The 18,529-nt window shown below is 38.4% G+C and overlaps 1 protein-coding gene across 2 annotated transcripts in view; it reads left to right on the top strand.

The window, feature by feature from the left end:
- Positions 1-35: 35 nt before the first annotated feature.
- The window catches only part of DMGDH (dimethylglycine dehydrogenase), a 38,317-nt gene continuing 19,823 nt past the window's right edge, over positions 36-18,529 (top strand). The window contains exons 1-7 of one of the 2 annotated variants that reach the window (XM_030236836.2): positions 36-328; positions 2,197-2,362; positions 7,205-7,303; positions 8,597-8,761; positions 9,185-9,389; positions 15,949-16,197; positions 17,326-17,524. In XM_030236836.2, coding sequence (XP_030092696.2) covers positions 252-328; positions 2,197-2,362; positions 7,205-7,303; positions 8,597-8,761; positions 9,185-9,389; positions 15,949-16,197; positions 17,326-17,524 — 1,160 coding nt within the window. In that variant the 5' untranslated portion in view covers positions 36-251. Of the gene's footprint in view, positions 329-791; positions 857-2,196; positions 2,363-7,204; positions 7,304-8,596; positions 8,762-9,184; positions 9,390-15,948; positions 16,198-17,325; positions 17,525-18,529 lie in introns of those variants that run through there. The other variant, XM_030236837.2, reaches the window with a different exon arrangement.

Below are 18,529 nucleotides of genomic sequence, written 5' to 3'. Positions count from 1 at the left end.
CGCTCTGGTTCGGCCGGGGCAGCCCCGCTCCCTCCCGCCTCCCGGCCCGAGGTTCGGAGGCGCCCGGCTGCCCCCCGGCCGCCCCCCCGACTGCCCCCTGCTCCAAGGGGCGGTCCGGCGCCCTCCTCTGGGAGGGCCGGGCTCGGCGGAGCAAGGACGGGAAGGGACGGGACGGGACGGGACGGGACGGGACGGGACGCGGCGGAGAGCGGCGCGGAGCCAGCACTCTCCATCCCTGCTGTGTGTGCGGGATGAGCGCGGTGCTGCGGGGAGCCCTGCGGCGGCTGCGGCCCCCGCGCCGGCCCGGGCCCCTCTGCGCCCAGGGGCGGTGAGTGCGGGCCGGGCCGGGCCGGGCCGGGCCGTGCTGGTCCGGGCGGGGCGGGAGACGCGGGCAGAGGGGCCGGTCGCGGTGGCTCCGCGCCGCCCGAAGGCGCGGCCCCCGTGCCGCTGCTGTCCGGGATGCGCGGAAAGGGCGCTGGCGACGGGAGCCAGCTCCGGCTGGGGCACCTGTGGCCTGTAGGTACCTCTGTGCCCCTCGCCTTGCTGTGCCAAAGCCGGAATCAGCTCTGGGTGTGTTGCTGACCTGGTGTAGCGAGGTCCCTTCGGTTGTCTTCTGGGCCATACCGATAAGCAAATAATGACCGGTTTTAACTGGAACGATCAAACATCTGGGTAACCTGTTTATTTCTCTGTGAAGGTGAATCCCGGATTCTTGCCAGGCTCCTGGGCAAAAGTTTGAAAAAAGCTGAAAGGCACATGAGGAGATTTCGAATCCACAGCATAAAAGAACAATAAGAAAAGTCTTAATGCTTGACCTTGATTATCATGTGCCTCAAAATTCAATAGAGAAGCTGGTGTAAGTGCCACACATCTGGCTGTTAAACACCTTACTGTTAACTTGCAAAAATTAATATGTAATCAGAAAAAAGAACCCGTGCATGTGTGTGGTGCACCAAATACAGAACACCTGTGGTGTCCTGCGCTCCCACTTATTTTACTTTTCATTCACCACCACTTACTTCATAATCATGGTGTGTGCTCTGCCTGCAATTGCATTTAAAATGTTGTGAGATCTTCTTTCATTAGACATAAAACTGGTAGCCTTCATTTCTGATTGGGAGACGTAGAAGACTAGTTACACATTAGAAAAGTCTGTTGCCAGAGAAGTTGAAAGTGTAGGAGGAGAGGAGAGATAAAAATGAGTATAGATTAACTGAAGAGAAAGATACTGTTGTTTCATGGTAGTCTGTACTGCTGCTGTAATAAGATGTGCTACCTTGCCTCACATCCAAAAAATTACTTCTTAAAAATTTGTGATAAATTTCCACATGTAGCTTGCTGCTTGGCTGTCTGTGGATGAGGCAGTAGAGAGGAGGATTACTTGAGTTGCAGAAGAATAGGGCTGCTTATGGCAACAGTTCTGGTTTATGCTGAACTCATGTAGTGGTGAAAGTACAGCAGGTGTGGAGCAGCAGGTGTGGGCCATTGACAAAAACCTGTTTCTATAATTTTTAAGCAAAGTAGGAGATGCCAACTCTGGAAATGGCTCAGTTGTTTAGAGCATGGTGCAAATAATACCAGGGTTGTGAATTCAGTCTCTACATGGGCCATTCACTTAGAAGTTTGACTTAATGTTCATTGTGGGTACCTTCCAACTCAAGATATTCTGTGAATCTGTGAACATGGCAAAATAGACAGAACATGAATGTACGTATCAAGCTTTTTTCTTCATGAACATGTACACTGACATAGTCTACTGACTTTGGTATTAGAAATTTATTAAGGGTCCTTACTAAGTAAGTATTTTAAACACCTATCTGTTGCACATACTACAGTACTTTGGAAATATCAGGTTTTGACATTGTGATGTTATTCATTAGCTTATTTTTGAGAAATAGGATCCACATATAAGGGTATATTGGATAAATAATATTTAAAGTTGCAAGCAAACTTGTTTTGTTGTTTTCTGGTTTTGTTGGTTTTTTTTTTCTTTTTATTACTACTGTTTACCCGTATGACCCTCAAACAATATTTACTTTAAAAGTAGATATGAGTGAACAGGTTAGGTCTTAAGCTATGTGTGTAAACTCCCAAGTAGAAACCCATGTGTATTATGCTTAAAGCTGTAAACAAAAGAAATGGGGAAAAGTGTAACTGACTTTTTCTAACTGTCTGTAATTTTTTCTTTTTTTTTAGTAAGGAAGCCTCATCTCCTTCCTTAGGGAAAGACAGAGCAGACACAGTGATCATTGGAGGTGGTTGTGTTGGTGTGAGTCTAGCCTATCACTTGGCTAAAGCTGGCTTGAAGGATGTAGTCCTGCTAGAAAAATCTGAGCTCACTGCAGGATCTACCTGGCATGCAGTAAGAAATGTTTTGTTCATGTCTCAAATTAACAATACTTTGGGTATACAGTGGTAGTGGAAGTTTCGTTACCTTTTTATTCCCTCTTCTTTCTTTCATGCCATTGCTGACTTTACATAAAATCTTGGAGGAGTAAGGGTAACAAATGTACAGTCTGGGTTTTTTTAAGCCTGCATATTTGTCTGCATTCTAAGGACATGAACTAAAAAGATGCACATGTAATAATGTCAGGGTAGCAACACCTCCTTTAATAATGTTAATCACATGGTCATACTAGTTCACAATGTGCATTTATGTAATTCCGTATTTTCTGAATCTATATCTGGAGTAGGTAATGTAACAAAGTTAAATAAAGCTTGCCACAATAATGCAGTAGTGGATGCTTCTCCCATTTATTTCCAGCTATTTTTAACTGAGATTGTTATCTCAGTGTGTAGAAACACAGAAGAGCAGAAACCCAACAGTTTGGTGTCTCTAGATCTATTCTGTTAATACAATAGAGCATTTATGCAATAATTTACATTTCAGAGGACAAATTAATTAATAATGTTTTATTTGTACTTTCATACTTCTCCCAGAGGAGGAAGTCTGAAGTCTGCAATGCTTCATCTTAGTGCAGATGTTTTGTGGTTTTTTGGGGTTTTTTTGAGAGAACAGTATTAAAATATGAAATGAAAAAATATCATTGCCTGCAGTGTTTAAGTAGTATACTTAATTGTACTTGCTTTTCAATAAACAAAGCAAAAGAAACCATACTGTATGTAGTAAGAAGAAACAACATTCAGTAATTGTACAATACAACAGTTTGGCAAACAGAGCAATGCCATGTAAAGTGTCAGATCATGCATCTTGTGTATTGAATCATGACTACAAAATACTCAGAGGCACAGACTGAATTTCATTTGCCCAATGCATATACAAAACCATATGTTTGTAAAAAACAATAAAAATCCCCTAGTTCTTTAAGGAACCAGAATCCTGAATGGTGGTGTTACTGAATGTTTCCTGTGCTCTTGTTGTTACACTCGCTCACCCTAACTTACTGCTCATAGCAGTATTAAAGGAACCCTTCCTCCAGTACTTTTGCCTACAGTTCTTAGTGAGTGCAACATTGGAGCCCTGAGTGAGGGTCAGTTTCAAAGGTAAGGAGCTGGAGCTCAGCAGAGAAATTGCCTGCACTGCCAAAATTGACAGAGATGCCTTATGACACCTCTTAAAAGGAATTTGATGCAATTAACACAGCAAAACACCTAATTATGGGCCATGTTAAAACAGATAACTACATGGTCTATTTTCATTGTCTTCATTGTCTCTTTTCATTGAACTCAGGATTAGAGGACTTTGTCTGAAGGTGAAAAAGTTGGTGACATCTGTTTCAGATGAGTAGAAAGATCACTATGAGAGAGAGTTCCTTGTTATACCAGACACTGTGTGTTTACCAGCGTTTTCCTCGCTAAATGCAGATGACACTAAATACAGATGACAATTACACATGCTGTTAAGGCATGAAATGGCACATAGCACATTGCCTGCAGCCACACATGTTGAAAGTCTGGTTCAGATATTGCTGCGCTGTACCACATTTTACCTCTTTCACTGTCCAGGAAGTCCTGCTGGAGCACACGATCATGTTTCAGATAGCTAAGATTCCTTCTGGTGCTGCTGCCAAAACTTTCTTTCACTTCTCAGGCCTGAGATAACTTTGTCTGACTTTCGTGTGGGCTATTAAGACAGCACAACAAATGTGCACATTTTTTTATATTATCAGTTATGAAAAAGTGTAACAGAGTGAGTTGTTACATATTATATTATACTTTTTCTTGCAACATGCCATTGATTTTTCTGCTGACAGTAAAGCACAGCACAAATCAAATAATAAAGTGCTTTAATTTTGTCACACTTGCAAGAAGAGAGAGTTTAACACATATAACAGTGTTAATAACATTTTCCTCCAGAAAGTTAATTTAATAACGGCATTAGAATAAAATCTGAAACTGAGAACAAAACTGATATATGAACTTTTCAACATTTAAAAATTTCATTTATAAAAGTGCTTTCAAATATTTGTATCAGTTGTCATAGCAAAGTGGCCATTCTTTAAATTATTTTTCCAGATCATGGTTATGTACAATTACAAAGTCTCTTAGAAAAATGGAGTAAAGCCTAGAGAAAAATCTCCTTCAACTACAAGAATGGTTCACGCTGAAATTCAGGAAAAAAAACCATGTAGATGTGTTGGGAAGCCAGGTGGGCCAGAGCGAATTTATGACTGAGTTCCAGAGAAAAATGCAGTATACTGGTGATAGAACATGAAAAAACTGAAAATCAGCCAATTTAGAATTACCTGAGCATGTGAAGGGGATGTTAGGGAAGCCAAACCTCAGCTATATATAAGATTTGGAGGGAAAATGAAAGGCAACAAGAACTGCTTCTACTCCTGCAATTATAGCAAAAGGCTGAAAAAATGAAAATAAGTGAATGAGGTGAGTAATTCAGTCACAATTTACACTAATCAGGTCTCAGTGCCTTCTTGCCTCAGTTTGCTCTGACAGGGTTTCTCAGGCCTCCAGTTTAAAGGAGGAGAGTAACTTCAGGCAGTGGGTGAGGACCAGACCAGGGATTTCTGGAGTAATTGGATACATGCTTGTGTGTTGGAGTAGACAGGCTGCATCCAATAATGCTGCTGATTCTCACAAGGCTGCAGATGTATCACATTTGAAACACTCCACACTGGTGGAGATGCCAGAGATTTAGCAGAGGGCATATGTGTATGACTTTTCCTAAAAAGCCAAAAGACTGAGCAGAGGAGCTAAAGGTCTGCTAACCCTAGTTCAGTTCTTCAGAAAATCATCAAGTGAGTCCCAGGTCCATAAGGGAGAAAAAAATGTGATTTGCAACAGTCAAAAAAGATTTGAAAAGAATAAATCGTGTCAGATCAAGTCTGATTGCTGTCTATTACGGAATATTATAAATTCTTAGACACGGGGAGATCCATGGATGTGACCTAGATTTTAGCAAGACTTTAGACACCCTCTCCCACACTATCCATTTATTCAACTGAGGATGTTACAGTCTGTATGGCTGGACAGCTAGAAAGTTAAAAGACTCTTTGGATGGCTGGGCTGAATGGGTCATATTCTCCCCAAACCCTGGAAATAGGTGGAATGTCTCAGGAATCTGTCCTGGGACCCATCCTGTTTAACATCTTTATCAGTAATTTGGAGTAGGTGATGAAGTACATGCTCATCCACTTTTGAAGTTTACACCAAACTGTGAGGAGTAGTCATTGCACTCAAGGGCAGGGCAACCATGCTGAGGGACCTAGGCAGGCTGCAAGAATGAAAGGACAGTCTTATGGAATTTAACAAGGCCAAATGCAAAGTTCCGTATGTGGCTAGGAAAGTAGAGCAGCCACTGTTTTTGAAGATTCTCAAAGAATCTGGAAAAAATCTTGAGAAATGTGGTCTGATCTTGTAGCTGACCCTGCTTTGAATATGAAATTTAGGAGAAGTCTCCTAAGGACCCATTCAATCTTTTTGTTTCATTAAAATTATTTTATAATTTTATTAATTATTATTTTAATTATCTTAATTTTTATTTAGTGAAATTGGGTTATCATTGTTTGCTAGCTGCACTCTTGAAATCAGAAACATTTATTATCTCAACCCAAAAGGTGTCAAGTGCATTTAAACTCATTTTCTTTACTTGAAAATATAAGAGATTGAAGTATTTATTTAATCTCTGCAATTAAATGCTCTTGAATATATGTGTGTTTGTAGCTAACTTCCAAGAGATTTGTGACCTATTCAGTTCAAAATGACTACACTAATAGTGACCACTAAAATGGAATTTCCTTACATCTGGAAGATTTCTTGCTACATTTGGAAGAATAACAGAAGGCCAGAAAATGTTTACATAAATTAAAAAATATAGTGAAAATAAAATGAGATAACAAAATTTGCAGGTAGATGTGAAGTAATTACTCTTAGGCATTGTTCATGGCTAAGGCAATTTAAATATTTCAATGCCTATTTTATTTCTTTATTCTGTACACACTGAAAAAAGGCCCTTAGAATACATTTTTTGAGAAACAAACAAATTTCAGTTAAAAACTCTGCAATGAAACAGCTCTGGGGATTACTCTAAGGTAATTTAAATAAATGTGTTCACAACATGAACTCACATGTATCAAATGAGACAAAAATCACATTTTAGTCAAATATCTAGTCTTCAGCTGTGTCCTGTGTGATGCTAATGGTTCAATATGATAATAAGAAATGAACGAGGAATATTTTTTCCAGACTATTAATTTAGCCCAGGGACTCCCTGAAATCAACATGCCTGCTTTGTGCTTGATAGGGGCCCTTACTAGATGAATCTCCCTCCTACAGGTTTCTGTGATCTCTTGTTCAAATCAGATTGTAATAAAAATTACCAAAAATACTTAGAGTCAAATTTATGAATAAAATATAGATAGAACTGTAAAATATTATACTGACAAATGATTATTTTTCACTCCTTTCCACTGGATTATCTGGGCATTTCAATAGTCTGGTGCACTGTGATATTGTATATAAATTGAGATATCAGATAGGAGAGAACAACTGCAACAGGATCATGGGTTGGCAGACTTGGTGAGAAAAGACAGATGGGAAAACACCTGTGCAGAAAACACAAATGGCTTAAGTACAGAAAAGACTTTATTTTTATTTTTGTAGCAGTTGGCTCTATCCATGTGTTGTTTTTCTTTAGAGTATCTTGGCAGTTCTTTTTAAATGACAGTTGGAAGGAAGGCAAGAACACTGCATTTCTAATATATGTTGTTCCTATTTCTTATTTGAGGCTGGTTTAACTACTTATTTTCATCCTGGAATAAACCTGAAGAAAATCCATTCTTACAGCATCAAACTCTATGAAAAGCTGGAAGAAGAGACAGGACAGGTAATCCCCTTAACCTTTGAAGTGTTAATTCAGAGCAATACCAATTGTAGCAATAGTCTTACAAAAAAGTGTAGTTAAAACGGTGTGAAGTAGGAGTATATACCTTTTTATTGAAATACATTCTTCTTCATGCCCAGTCACTACATTTTGTAGATGGTTTCCCAGATCCCTCTGCAGTTTAGGAAAATGGTGCTCATAAAACATCTCAAGACACAACAGGTCTGCAACTTTAACTTGATAAAGGAGCTAAAATAGTATAAGGAATCTGGAATGAGCAGATTGATTATGGTACATTCCTGCCTTAAATATGTCTGCTTAAAAATTCATATGATATGATGCTGTCTGTACTTGAGAAGATTGCTGCAATTCTTCCCGTCCCTTTCAGTGTTTTTATTTAGTGACTTAAGGAATGGATATGTGGAGAAACACAGAAGTCATCTTTTTCATTTGGCATCTCTCAGCCTCATAGATATAATTTAGTAAACTTGTGTTTAAATGTTTTGGGCAGCAGCAGAAATTAAATGAACCTCATTTTACTGGTCTACACATTTAACATATTTTTCATATTTTTCATATATATATATATTTTTTTTTCATATTTGTCATAAAATGCTTTTTTCTTCTTTCTGCTACTCAAATAGATAAGCTGCCACATCAGGTTATCATTGTGAGTTCCTGTGAAAGACTTATTCAGCCTTATCATTGTCCTGTGACATAACATAGAAAATGTGAAGAAAAGTAAGCAGTCAGTGTCCAGCTCTGTAAGGATGTTTAATTTATTAAAAAGACAAAACCAGCGAGTGTTTTTTCATTGTGTTTATACAGGTGCTTACAGTTAAATACATTCAATAAGAAGTCATGCAAATGACAGCTTTTAAAATAAAATATATCATATATATTTACTTTTGAAAAGTATCTGATTCTAGTGTTGAAAGTGTGTGAGTGCATATATCAAGTATTTATTAGTTGTGAGTAAAAATGAATGTATCATGGCATTCAATAAACACTTCTTTCAACTGTTTTGAAGATAGTATGCATTAAGTTATGAAGCTAATTTGATAACTTCTTGAAAAATTATTTTTTCTAGGAGTCTATATCCAAGGCCTCTTCCTTCAAGGGCCCATAGCTTGCTTGCATTTTTCTTAATGATGTTAGTGGAAGAATTCCTGTTGACTCTCCTTAGCACAGAATAAATAAATAAATAAATAAATATATATATATATATATATATATATATATATATGGCAATCAGAAAAGTTTCTTTCAGTAATTTGCTGTTTCTCTTTGATTTAGCCTGTGGGGTTTCATCAGCCTGGCAGTATCAGAATTGCTTCAACCCCTACTAGAGTGGATGAATTCAAATACCAAATGACTCGTGCTGGTTGGCACCCAACAGAGCAATATTTAATCACGCCTGAGAAAGTGCAAGAACTATTTCCCTTATTGAACATGGATAAGGTAAAAAAGCCAGTTTTATGAAATATAACTTCCATTGCAATTAAATATTGGTCTATCAGAAATATACATGTACGGTCTCCTTTCTTTATACAAATTGTGCTGCAGATTCTTTTTTTTCAATGGAAAAGAGATGTATCATAGCTTAAAATCAGAATTTGTGAGTTTTGTGCATACTGTATGTCAGAGTACATACTATTAATATAATGTTATGATATTAAAGAATTGCAGCCTTTGCATGGGAGATCTGAGGAATTTAACTGTCGTAGGCCATTGTTAGGTTGGGTAAAATTATTATATATTTTGAAAATTTCTTTGACTTCCTAATGTTTACTATATTCAAGTAAGAAAGTAGCTTTATAAAAAAACTATCTAATTTTGATAAATTGTACTTTCTTTCATTTGGGGGATTTTACCTCCATTTAGGTTTTAGCTGGCCTGTATAATCCTGGAGATGGTCATATAGATCCTTATTCTCTAACTATGGCCTTGGCTGCAGGAGCCAGAAAATACGGTGCTCAATTAAATTATCCTGTGCAAGTGACTAATCTGAACTCCCGATCAGATGGGACATGGGAAGTTGAAACTCCACTTGGAATAATCCAAGCAAAGAGAATTGTGAATGCTGCAGGTAGGATTTAATATAAGCATTTGAATGCTTTTCAGATTTACATACTAGCTAACACAAAGCACCTGCACTGAATTGTGTGGGTTACACGTATAAGGAGTATATATGGTTTTGAACATTCACTTGGTTTGTGGTTTGCACATATTTCTTTATGGTGAAAATGTAGCTCTTATACATTTAGTATAGAGCTCCAGTATGTAGCTCTAGTATGGTGAAAGTTTAGCTCTTATATTAATTGCCCTTGAATTGGCATTAAGGATATTTGCTGCAATTTGTCTCCTGCAATTAGTAATCAGACTGCCCTGTTAGATTTTAGTAGCAAAATAGGTCTTTACTAGTCTACAATAAGTTGTGGAGGAGAGAGTCCAGGTCTAGAGTCACAGACTCGTAGAATATCCTGAGTTGGAAAAGACCCACAAGGATCATGGACTCCATCTCCTGGCCCTGCGTAGCAACATCCCAAAGAATCACACCATTTTCCTGAGAGCATTGATCAATCACTTCTTGAACTCCGTCAGGCTGGTGCTGTGGCTGCTTCCCTGGGGAGCCTGTTCCAGTGCCCAGTGGGTGAACTGCCCATGTGTCTAAAACCTGATGAAACATACCTAGGAGGGCAGATGGAATGTACATATGAAATGGAAATATTTTCACTGTTTCTTTGAAGAGACTGAGAATTTGACCTTGTCTGTTTCACTATGATCTTTCTCCAAGATTTAACTCTATCCACATATCCTTGAAATGGAAGATATTTTGTTGTCCTTTTAGTCACATTTTAAACATGAGCCTGGCTTAACAGCGCATTTTTTGTATGTCATAAAAGTTGCCTAACTCAAGGGAGCTTGTATTTACAGATACTAATATTATTCTTCATTGTGTTAAAGAGGCCAAACTGATGTTTCTGCTTCAAAGAACTTTTGGGCGGGTGTAATTTGGATTTGTGTTTATTTTCCTAAGCAACTTAATAAGTCCAAAAACCTGTATTCAATCTAAATTAATTCACTTATTATTACAATGTTTATGTAAGTGTAGAAAAATATATTATTGGTGAAAGGTCTTATGGGAAGCATGCTTTCTGCTTCCTAGTAGAAGATTTTATGTTTTCTGTTGTTTCAAAACATGTTGAATATTTACCATATAGATTAAAGTTTTGCTGACTCTGTCTTGAACTGGATTATATCTGCATTTTTAGGGTATTAGTCCTGCATACCTCCCATTGCAGTGAACCATCAGTCTTCAGTTGGAGGCTGTGATACACCAAGTTGACTTTCTTACTCAGATGGAACAAGTGAACTGAGAGAAGAATACACCTTTATAGTTCCTTTCTCTATATTTGCAGTGGAACATAAAAAAAATTTAAGCACCTTTTTCTAGTGTGAGACAGATAAAATGAAGAAGTTAAGTGAGACAGGGACTATTCTTATTGGTGGGTAAAATACCATAGGTGACAATTGGAATTATGAAGGAATTGAACTGGAAGGGGAATAGGTTGGGAGGGCAAAATGCCTTGGAAAGATTTTTGGAAGTGTTTAGGAGCACTGGCAGCAAGTGGAACAGTTAGATGATACAGGACTTACTGAGTAAGGAAGCTCAAACCAGGAGTGAATGGCAGCAGTAGGGATGGCACCAGAGAGGTAGTGGGAAGGTATCTCATTTGTTTCATTAAGGAAACTGAAGCTAGGAGCTTTCCAGATGAAATGATTAGTAAATGATTGAGCTTAGATGCTCAAAGAATGGTTGTATGTGAAACTGAGTGGAAAACTGTCCTGTTAAAGCATGAGCGACTGGTGTAATATGTAATAGAAAGGGAAGGGTAGATGGGAGTGGATTGGAAGGAAGAGAAGGCTGCTGGGACAGAACTTGACAAACGAGGGAGACTGACTAGCACATGGTGACAAAATAGCTGAAGGAGGATGTAAGGAATGGAGTAAAAGTGGAGTTTGAGATAGCAGGAAAAAAAAGAGAGAGGAATTTATAGAGAGTGGGATCAAACAGCTGGACTCTCAGGGGATGTGCTTTAGAGGACTTTCTTTCAGATTCTGGGATATAGACAACCCTGTCTTGTGTTAAATCATTACAAGCTTTTGGTAAAGACCCATGGAAAAGTGCAAAACCCATGGAAAAGTGCACTTTCTATATATGCCTTCCACACATAGGTGATCACCTGCTATTGCTATATGCCTCCCTAAAATAACAGGACTCTGAAGCTCCAAGCTGGCTCATGAGTGCCACATAATGAATTCTGGAGGGAAAGAGGACTAGAAGAGTTTAGTATGCTTTTTAGAAGCATACTAAAGAAGCATAAAAATTTTTATGTAAATCACAAAGTCAAGCACTTGGAAAAGGAGAGGTGTCAATATTTGATTGCCTTTGGACTGACAGTTCATATCTTTCAGGCATGAACTATGGAACAGCATTCAGTTACAAAATCACAAGGTCTCTTACAAATAAGATCCTTATGTCACTTGTTACACAGTGTGGATATATTGGTCTGGAACAGATCTAAGATTATGAAATGGAAAGGCAGCTCTCTTGGCAATCAGACTTATTTAGGCCACAGACTTCCAGACACTCATTATTCCTACCTATTCGCTCTGCATCATATGGATGAAGTATCACAGATGTAGTAATTTTCTCACATTTTTAAATTATCCTTCTTTGGCTAATATATCAAGTTGATATTAGGCAGGGCTTTCTGGTAAATGCTTTCCAGAGCTTATTTGCTAATATTAGAATGCGCTCTTGTGAGCTTTTCATAAATCATTTTTATTATTTAAAAAGTTTTTAAATCAACAATATATTTACTTAATTCTCCTGTATAGTTAAGTGTTCAGCCAAAATGAATATTTGAAGCACATATTGCTTAACATTCTGGCTAATGATGTAAAATCAATACTGTATAACACATATCTCTTATAAATGTTTTCTCAGATAACATGAATTCTTTTTCTCAGCCTTGCCTCATTCCACTACAGATCATGACTCGTATAATTTTAGGCTCTTGTTGCAAAGAAAAATACATCAGAAGGCTCTTTACATTCCCTCTCTCCCTCCCTGCCTCACCCTGCAACTGACATCTGCTGCAGAACTGGAACAAACTAGTTCCAACCAACCTTTAGCTATTCCTTATGTGAGATTTCCATTTTAGAGGAAAGCAGATGCCTAATAAATAATCCCTGACATGAAGCAACCATACTGAGCCTGCTGAAGTTATTTTCAGCCTATTTTTGGAATGTTTGATTGAAGTCACCAAAAATAGTGAATTTTGTATTTATATACAGTGAGGGTGTATGCATATAAGCATGTATTTTCAGACATGTAAACACTATATATATATATATATATATATATATAAGAATTTATATATAGTGGTAGAAGATTTCCTTTTCAAAACCAAGAAGTGATCAGATGACATACTTCAGCAGATATGTTAAGTAATACTACCACTAAATATTTCAGCATCAGATGTTTGCAGAGTCTACAATTTAATCTTCACAAATGTCCTAGAGATATAATATATGCCTTCATTTATCTCTACTATGTGTGATATGACTTGACATCTGCTTCCAATTAGAATTTTGTTTCAGGGAATATATTCTTCTTTTTGCCATCTTTGCTTTTGTTCAAAAACCTTAAATAAAGAAACCACAGTATTTTTCTTTTAGTAAATGTCACCTTTTGTTATTTTAAGCAATTAAAAAAGTACTTATCATAAGTGTGACCTTTTTAGAAGTACAGTACCATAAATTTTATTTTAAACAAACCTAAACTATTTGTCTCTTACTTAAAACCACTTTAAAATTAGCTCTGTGTGTAATGTTACTCTCAAAATCTAATTGCTAAAAATTTTCTTATTATTAAGAAAGAAACAGAGCTGTTTCAAAGACCTAATTTTCTGCTGCTTTAACTTTTTATGACCTCTGTGGATCATTAGCTCACCTTACCTTAAAATAGTTTTATTTGTAGGTGACATGGAAATGCTCAAATCAAAAGAAGCTCCCTAATGATTGTTAGCTGCCACTTAAATCTGCATTTGCATGTGTCCTGTGTAACAAAGGAAACCCTTGCATATGTGCCAGAAATGCAGATTTATTAAAATTTTTTATTGTCTTCTGCATAGGAGAACCGAAGTAATGTTTCATTAGCCTTAAAGGATGTTTTGGATCACTGACTCTAAATGATTATGGCACAATCATCCCTCGCCAATTTAACTGACATAACAACTGTTCTGGCAACGAGTCTCCTCCAAATGCTGAGATGCCATTTAGAAACAAAAGCCTTGCATAGGACAACAGCAACAGGTGCAAGTTTCTAGCATTTACTGGGCAAGGGCTTTTAGCTGAACAGATCTCTTGAAGGTGATGCTGGATTTCCTCTGCTGCTTCGCCTTAGCTGGCTGTCAGTAATTATTAAGTGAATCACCACGGAAAATGTTTTCCTTGCAAACTTCACATTTTTTAAATACAGTGGTTGTTGGGCCCTGTGGCTGGTTTGTAATATTAAATGGGAGACTGACAGCCATCCTGGCATGGAGGAATGGCACAAGGCCAGCACGGCCCAATTCAGCTTTCCTAATTGTCGTGGCTTTGAGCCATGCCGGAGGTGAGAGGATGTATTCCCAGTTAATGTCAGCAAGCGGCATGAGCCGGCTGCTCCCCACAGGAGGAGCCAAGCAAGGCTGGCCGAGCCAGGAAGGGTTCTGTCCAGCAGGGCACAGGGGACTGAGCAGGGGAGGCCCAGGACCTGCAGCTGGGCTCAGCTCCAGATGGACTTGTGGAGATGGGGCACAGTCAGATCCATAGTGATGAAGCCAGGCTGGGGCCAAGCCAGGAATGTTACCACAGGTCAGGAACAGGCCTGGTGACGGTAACCGAGGTCAAATGATGCCCGCCAATTGATAAGCAGGGCTGCAGAGTTGAGACTGAGCTGAGGTCAAGCTGAGAAGTAGTCCACGGATCAGGGTCTGGATCAATGTGTTCCATGGCCAGGCACAGGCATGGTTGTGACAGAGCTGTAAACAGGCACACAATCAAACCAGCTCAGACAGGTTCTGAAGGACCTGAGCTGACCTGGAATGGGACTCCTGTGCCCATGGGTATGGGTGGATGTCCCAGGTCAAGCTATTCAAGCTCATTTATGCCTTTTGGTGTCCTTGGGGCACTGACAAATTTTGACCAGGTCTTGGAGAGTATGGAATTGAGGAGAGAGGTAGGAGAATTTGGTTAAGACAAGTAAACAGCAAAAAGGAAGAAAAGTTGCACATTAAACTGAGCTGCATGAAGTGTATGTCCTAGGAGAAGGGACAGCTGCGTTAGGTAGAAAATCTCGCTGGAGGTATTTTGTGTTAAGCACTTTGTAGTCAGCTCGATACACAGGAACCAGACTGGCTTGCCCTCTTTTACTTGGTGCCATATGGCACACAGCCTTTTATCTGGAAGGCCCTGCTACCTCTTCATTGCTTTTCATTTTGTCGTCCTCCAACCCTCACTCCCAAACTCCCCTGAAACTCTTTTTTCATTGGATTTTCCCCTTTCATTCCCACTCTTGAGACCTCTGGTCCTTGATATAAAAGTCAGGAGAGGTAGGCTGAGGGATATTCAAAGCAGCAGAGAGCAGCTGCCGTTCCAGTCAGTTGTACCTGTCTGGTTCCCAAGTCTGTTTTGTTCCTGCCTCGCAGCAGATGTGAGAGCCATGATGCAGAGCCCAAACCAGTGCTTGGCAGCTAAGTGGTTTCCACTCCTTCATTCTGACACAGATACCTCACTAAGAGAGTGTGCCTTACCAACTTAACACAGGAGAATTAGGTCTTCTCTGACTTCTCTCTCATGGTATGCATGGAGGATCTTGAGCCAGCTTCAGAGGCAGGGAAATGGTTGCTTGCGTTTTCTGGTCAGAGTCTGTATCAGAACTTCTAATTTGATGGCTGTGGGAAAGCACACTTGACTGTTCACCAATACAATAATCATTATGCACTGATTGCTGAGTGAGAAACATAATTAATGTGAGTCACATGATGCATGTGAAAGAGGAGAGAAACTCCAATTCCTGAAGGTCAGTTGCCTGAAAAGTACTGCCTTAGTCTGTTGGCATGTTAGGATTTAACTAGTGTATTGGTAAAGCATACTAGCTTGTTTGGTTGATAGTAAGGGGCTTGGTTGACACCTCTAATGTGAGTTAATTTATTCTGGATTTTAAGTATCTCTAACTTTGCTAGGAGTACACTGCAGACCTACTTTCCTGAAAAAAGCCGTGGGGTTTCTGGAACTGTTAACTAAATTCATTTCTGAACTTTTAGAAGTCTAATTTATAATTTACTAGTTATATTTTGAGATGTACATACTATAATAATATGTAATAGTATAATTAGGAAAAAAGGACATGGAATTATGGAAGGAAAAAATAGGCTAAATGATATGAAAAATAAAGTGAAAATGAGAAGTATGGGGAAAAAACCTGTCACACATAAAAACACAATGTGTACTGCAAATATTTTACTGTCATTTTTCATTCACTGAAATGAATGTTTGAATATTTCTATTTTGGTTTTGATTTTTTTCTTCTCTAGGCTTCTGGGCCCGTGATGTAGGCAAGATGATCGGCCTGCAACACCCTCTAATACCTGTTCATCATCAGTATGTTGTAACATCAACTATCCCAGAAGTGAAAGCCCTTAAAACGGAATTGCCTGTGATTCGTGACTTAGAAGGATCATATTATCTAAGGCAAGAAAGGGATGGTCTTTTGTTTGGTCCATACGAAAGTGAGGAGAAAATGAAGCTCCAGGAGTCATGGGTAACAAATGGAGTCCCACCAGGTGATTAAGAACATTAAATCTTTAAACATAATAAGCACTAGCACAGATTTTAATGTGCATAAATCCCAGGCTGTCATACTTACTTACGTGACAGAAAATACAAAATATTTGCAACGCATGATTGTAATGCAAAAACTTTTTTCAAAGAATAGATGTAACTCTAACGATAAAAGATAACAGAAATACAAATGTAACATAAGAAAAGCCTACTACAATGTAGTCTTACCCTACTTCCTGAGGAGGTGCTTATGTGCTTAAATTTGAGGCAGTCACCCAATCTGCGCTATATAGCCTTTTTTGCCTGAATAGAAATGTTTCTAAGTTACAATTCTCTCCAGCATGCTGACAGGGGCCCTGGATGTTTATTGATACCCCAGAGGTAATGTGATTGTCAAATAGGAACAGCTAAGGAATGTCTTAGACAAAATGCTGTTATATCTAGGCTCCAGCTTTCCATTTGCTTCCAGACAGAAAGTGATACAAAGTCCTTAGTATTGCTGTTTTAAAAAACACAGCATTTCCTAAGGAAGGGCAGGTAACACGGTTCAGTTTTGGATCGCCCTGTCACAGTTTCTGGAACCTACTGTCTCCAGTAGCATCAAGTGCCTCTACATAATGGTGTTCAGCCTTGCTTAGAGTCGAGACTGAGGGCTGAAACCTACCCAGAAAGTCATATGATTTCATGGAAATCATAAGCAGATACAGGAATTATCTTTTTTCTCCTCCTCAAATTATTTGCTTATTGAGAAAAATAAGTGGGTCTTATTAATGTAGAAGAAAGTTTCTGTGTGTCTTCACTTTCTTTCTACTTCATTGTTGAATTTGCATGACCTTAGGGTTAAACAAATATGTATAAAGGATAGTATAATTGCAGTGACAAATAAACTTGGTCCTGCAGGTAACTAGGTTTTTATGCATGCCATTTTTCCCATGTAGGATGGCAAAGGCTTGAACATATGCACTGATTATTCTCATAAAACTTTTATCTATAGACAGATAGCTCTATTGATATAGAGGGCTCTATTGTAGAGATAGCTATATTTATATATAGATACTCTGGCTGTATTGAAAATGTATGTGCTCTCTGTGTAAATAAGTATATTTAATAAGAATCAATTACTTGTGCAGGATTTGGAAAAGAACTTTTTGAGTCTGATTTAGACAGAATAATGGAACATATTGAGGCTGCCATGGAAATGGTCCCCGTTTTGAGAAAAGCAGACATCGTAAACACAATTGCAGGTCCTATCACCTATTCCCCAGACATTCTTCCTATGGTGGGACCACATCAGGGTGTCAGAAATTACTGGGTAGCTATTGGTTTCGGGTGAGTAAGTTCTTTGTGACAATTTTTGTCTGTCATATTGTTAAAATAGTAGTCAGCTCAAGCTTTGTGCATTTTTATGGGCTTGGGAGTTGTTTTGCACATATTTTGTGTTAAAATGTAATTGTAAGTAATCTTAATAACCACAACTTGTATAACTTAAGATCATCCTTCTCTCTTTTTTCATTACACTCAGTAATTTTTGGTTTCCTGCTTTTAATCTGGAGGTCAATAGCTGTGACACTTTATGAAGCAATAAAAAATTGAAGTACTTTGTACTGTCTGTGCAGCAATTTAAAGTCATAGAAATACTGGGTTTAAAAGTATACTTTCCAGTTAATTATATTTCTTGCTTTGAATAACACTGTATTTTACGGTTGTTTGTTGTATGTAAAACTGGTTTCACTGAAGTTGGACAAAAATGAATGTGCAGTATACAGTTCTGTGGGAAGAATTGAAGGCATATTAAATAAGGACATTCCAGTGTAGTGTGTGACTGACTGCTGCAGGGATACAAATCCAGTGTTTCTGACTGTTGAAAGTGGAGCTGAAAAATTACATTGCTGGGTATTGGAGGAAATCAAATAAAGAGGGCAGTGCAACAATAGAAATATATGGTTTACTGTTGTCATTCTCCCATCCATTATGGTGTTTTTCTTAAATGTGATTTACATCTTATTCATTATGGCTGCACTGGAGCAAATGTTAAAACACCAACATCTCTTTAGTTGTCTTAGTTTGACCATTGATTCAAGATGGATAGAATGAACCAAATACAATTCCAAGCAGATGTTACTGAACACATTCTGTTTACATTGCTTTTCCAATTGCCTAATTTACTGTTCAAAATCCAGCTCAGCTTTTTCCAGGTTTCTTTCATTCCAAACCAAACAAACCCTCCGATCGTAAGATAAGGCAGTATCACTAACGTGCTTTCTGAGGCTCTCAAAATAAAAGAGCTTGGTAATTTTGCAATGATTCATTGTGAAAGGTATTCACCTTTGCTGC

Source organism: Serinus canaria, chromosome Z (genome assembly GCF_022539315.1).
Source record: "Serinus canaria isolate serCan28SL12 chromosome Z, serCan2020, whole genome shotgun sequence".
Lineage (NCBI taxonomy): Eukaryota > Metazoa > Chordata > Aves > Passeriformes > Fringillidae > Serinus > Serinus canaria.
The sequence above is the reverse complement of the archived record's forward strand: the minus strand, read 5'-3'. Positions and strand labels throughout refer to the sequence as shown.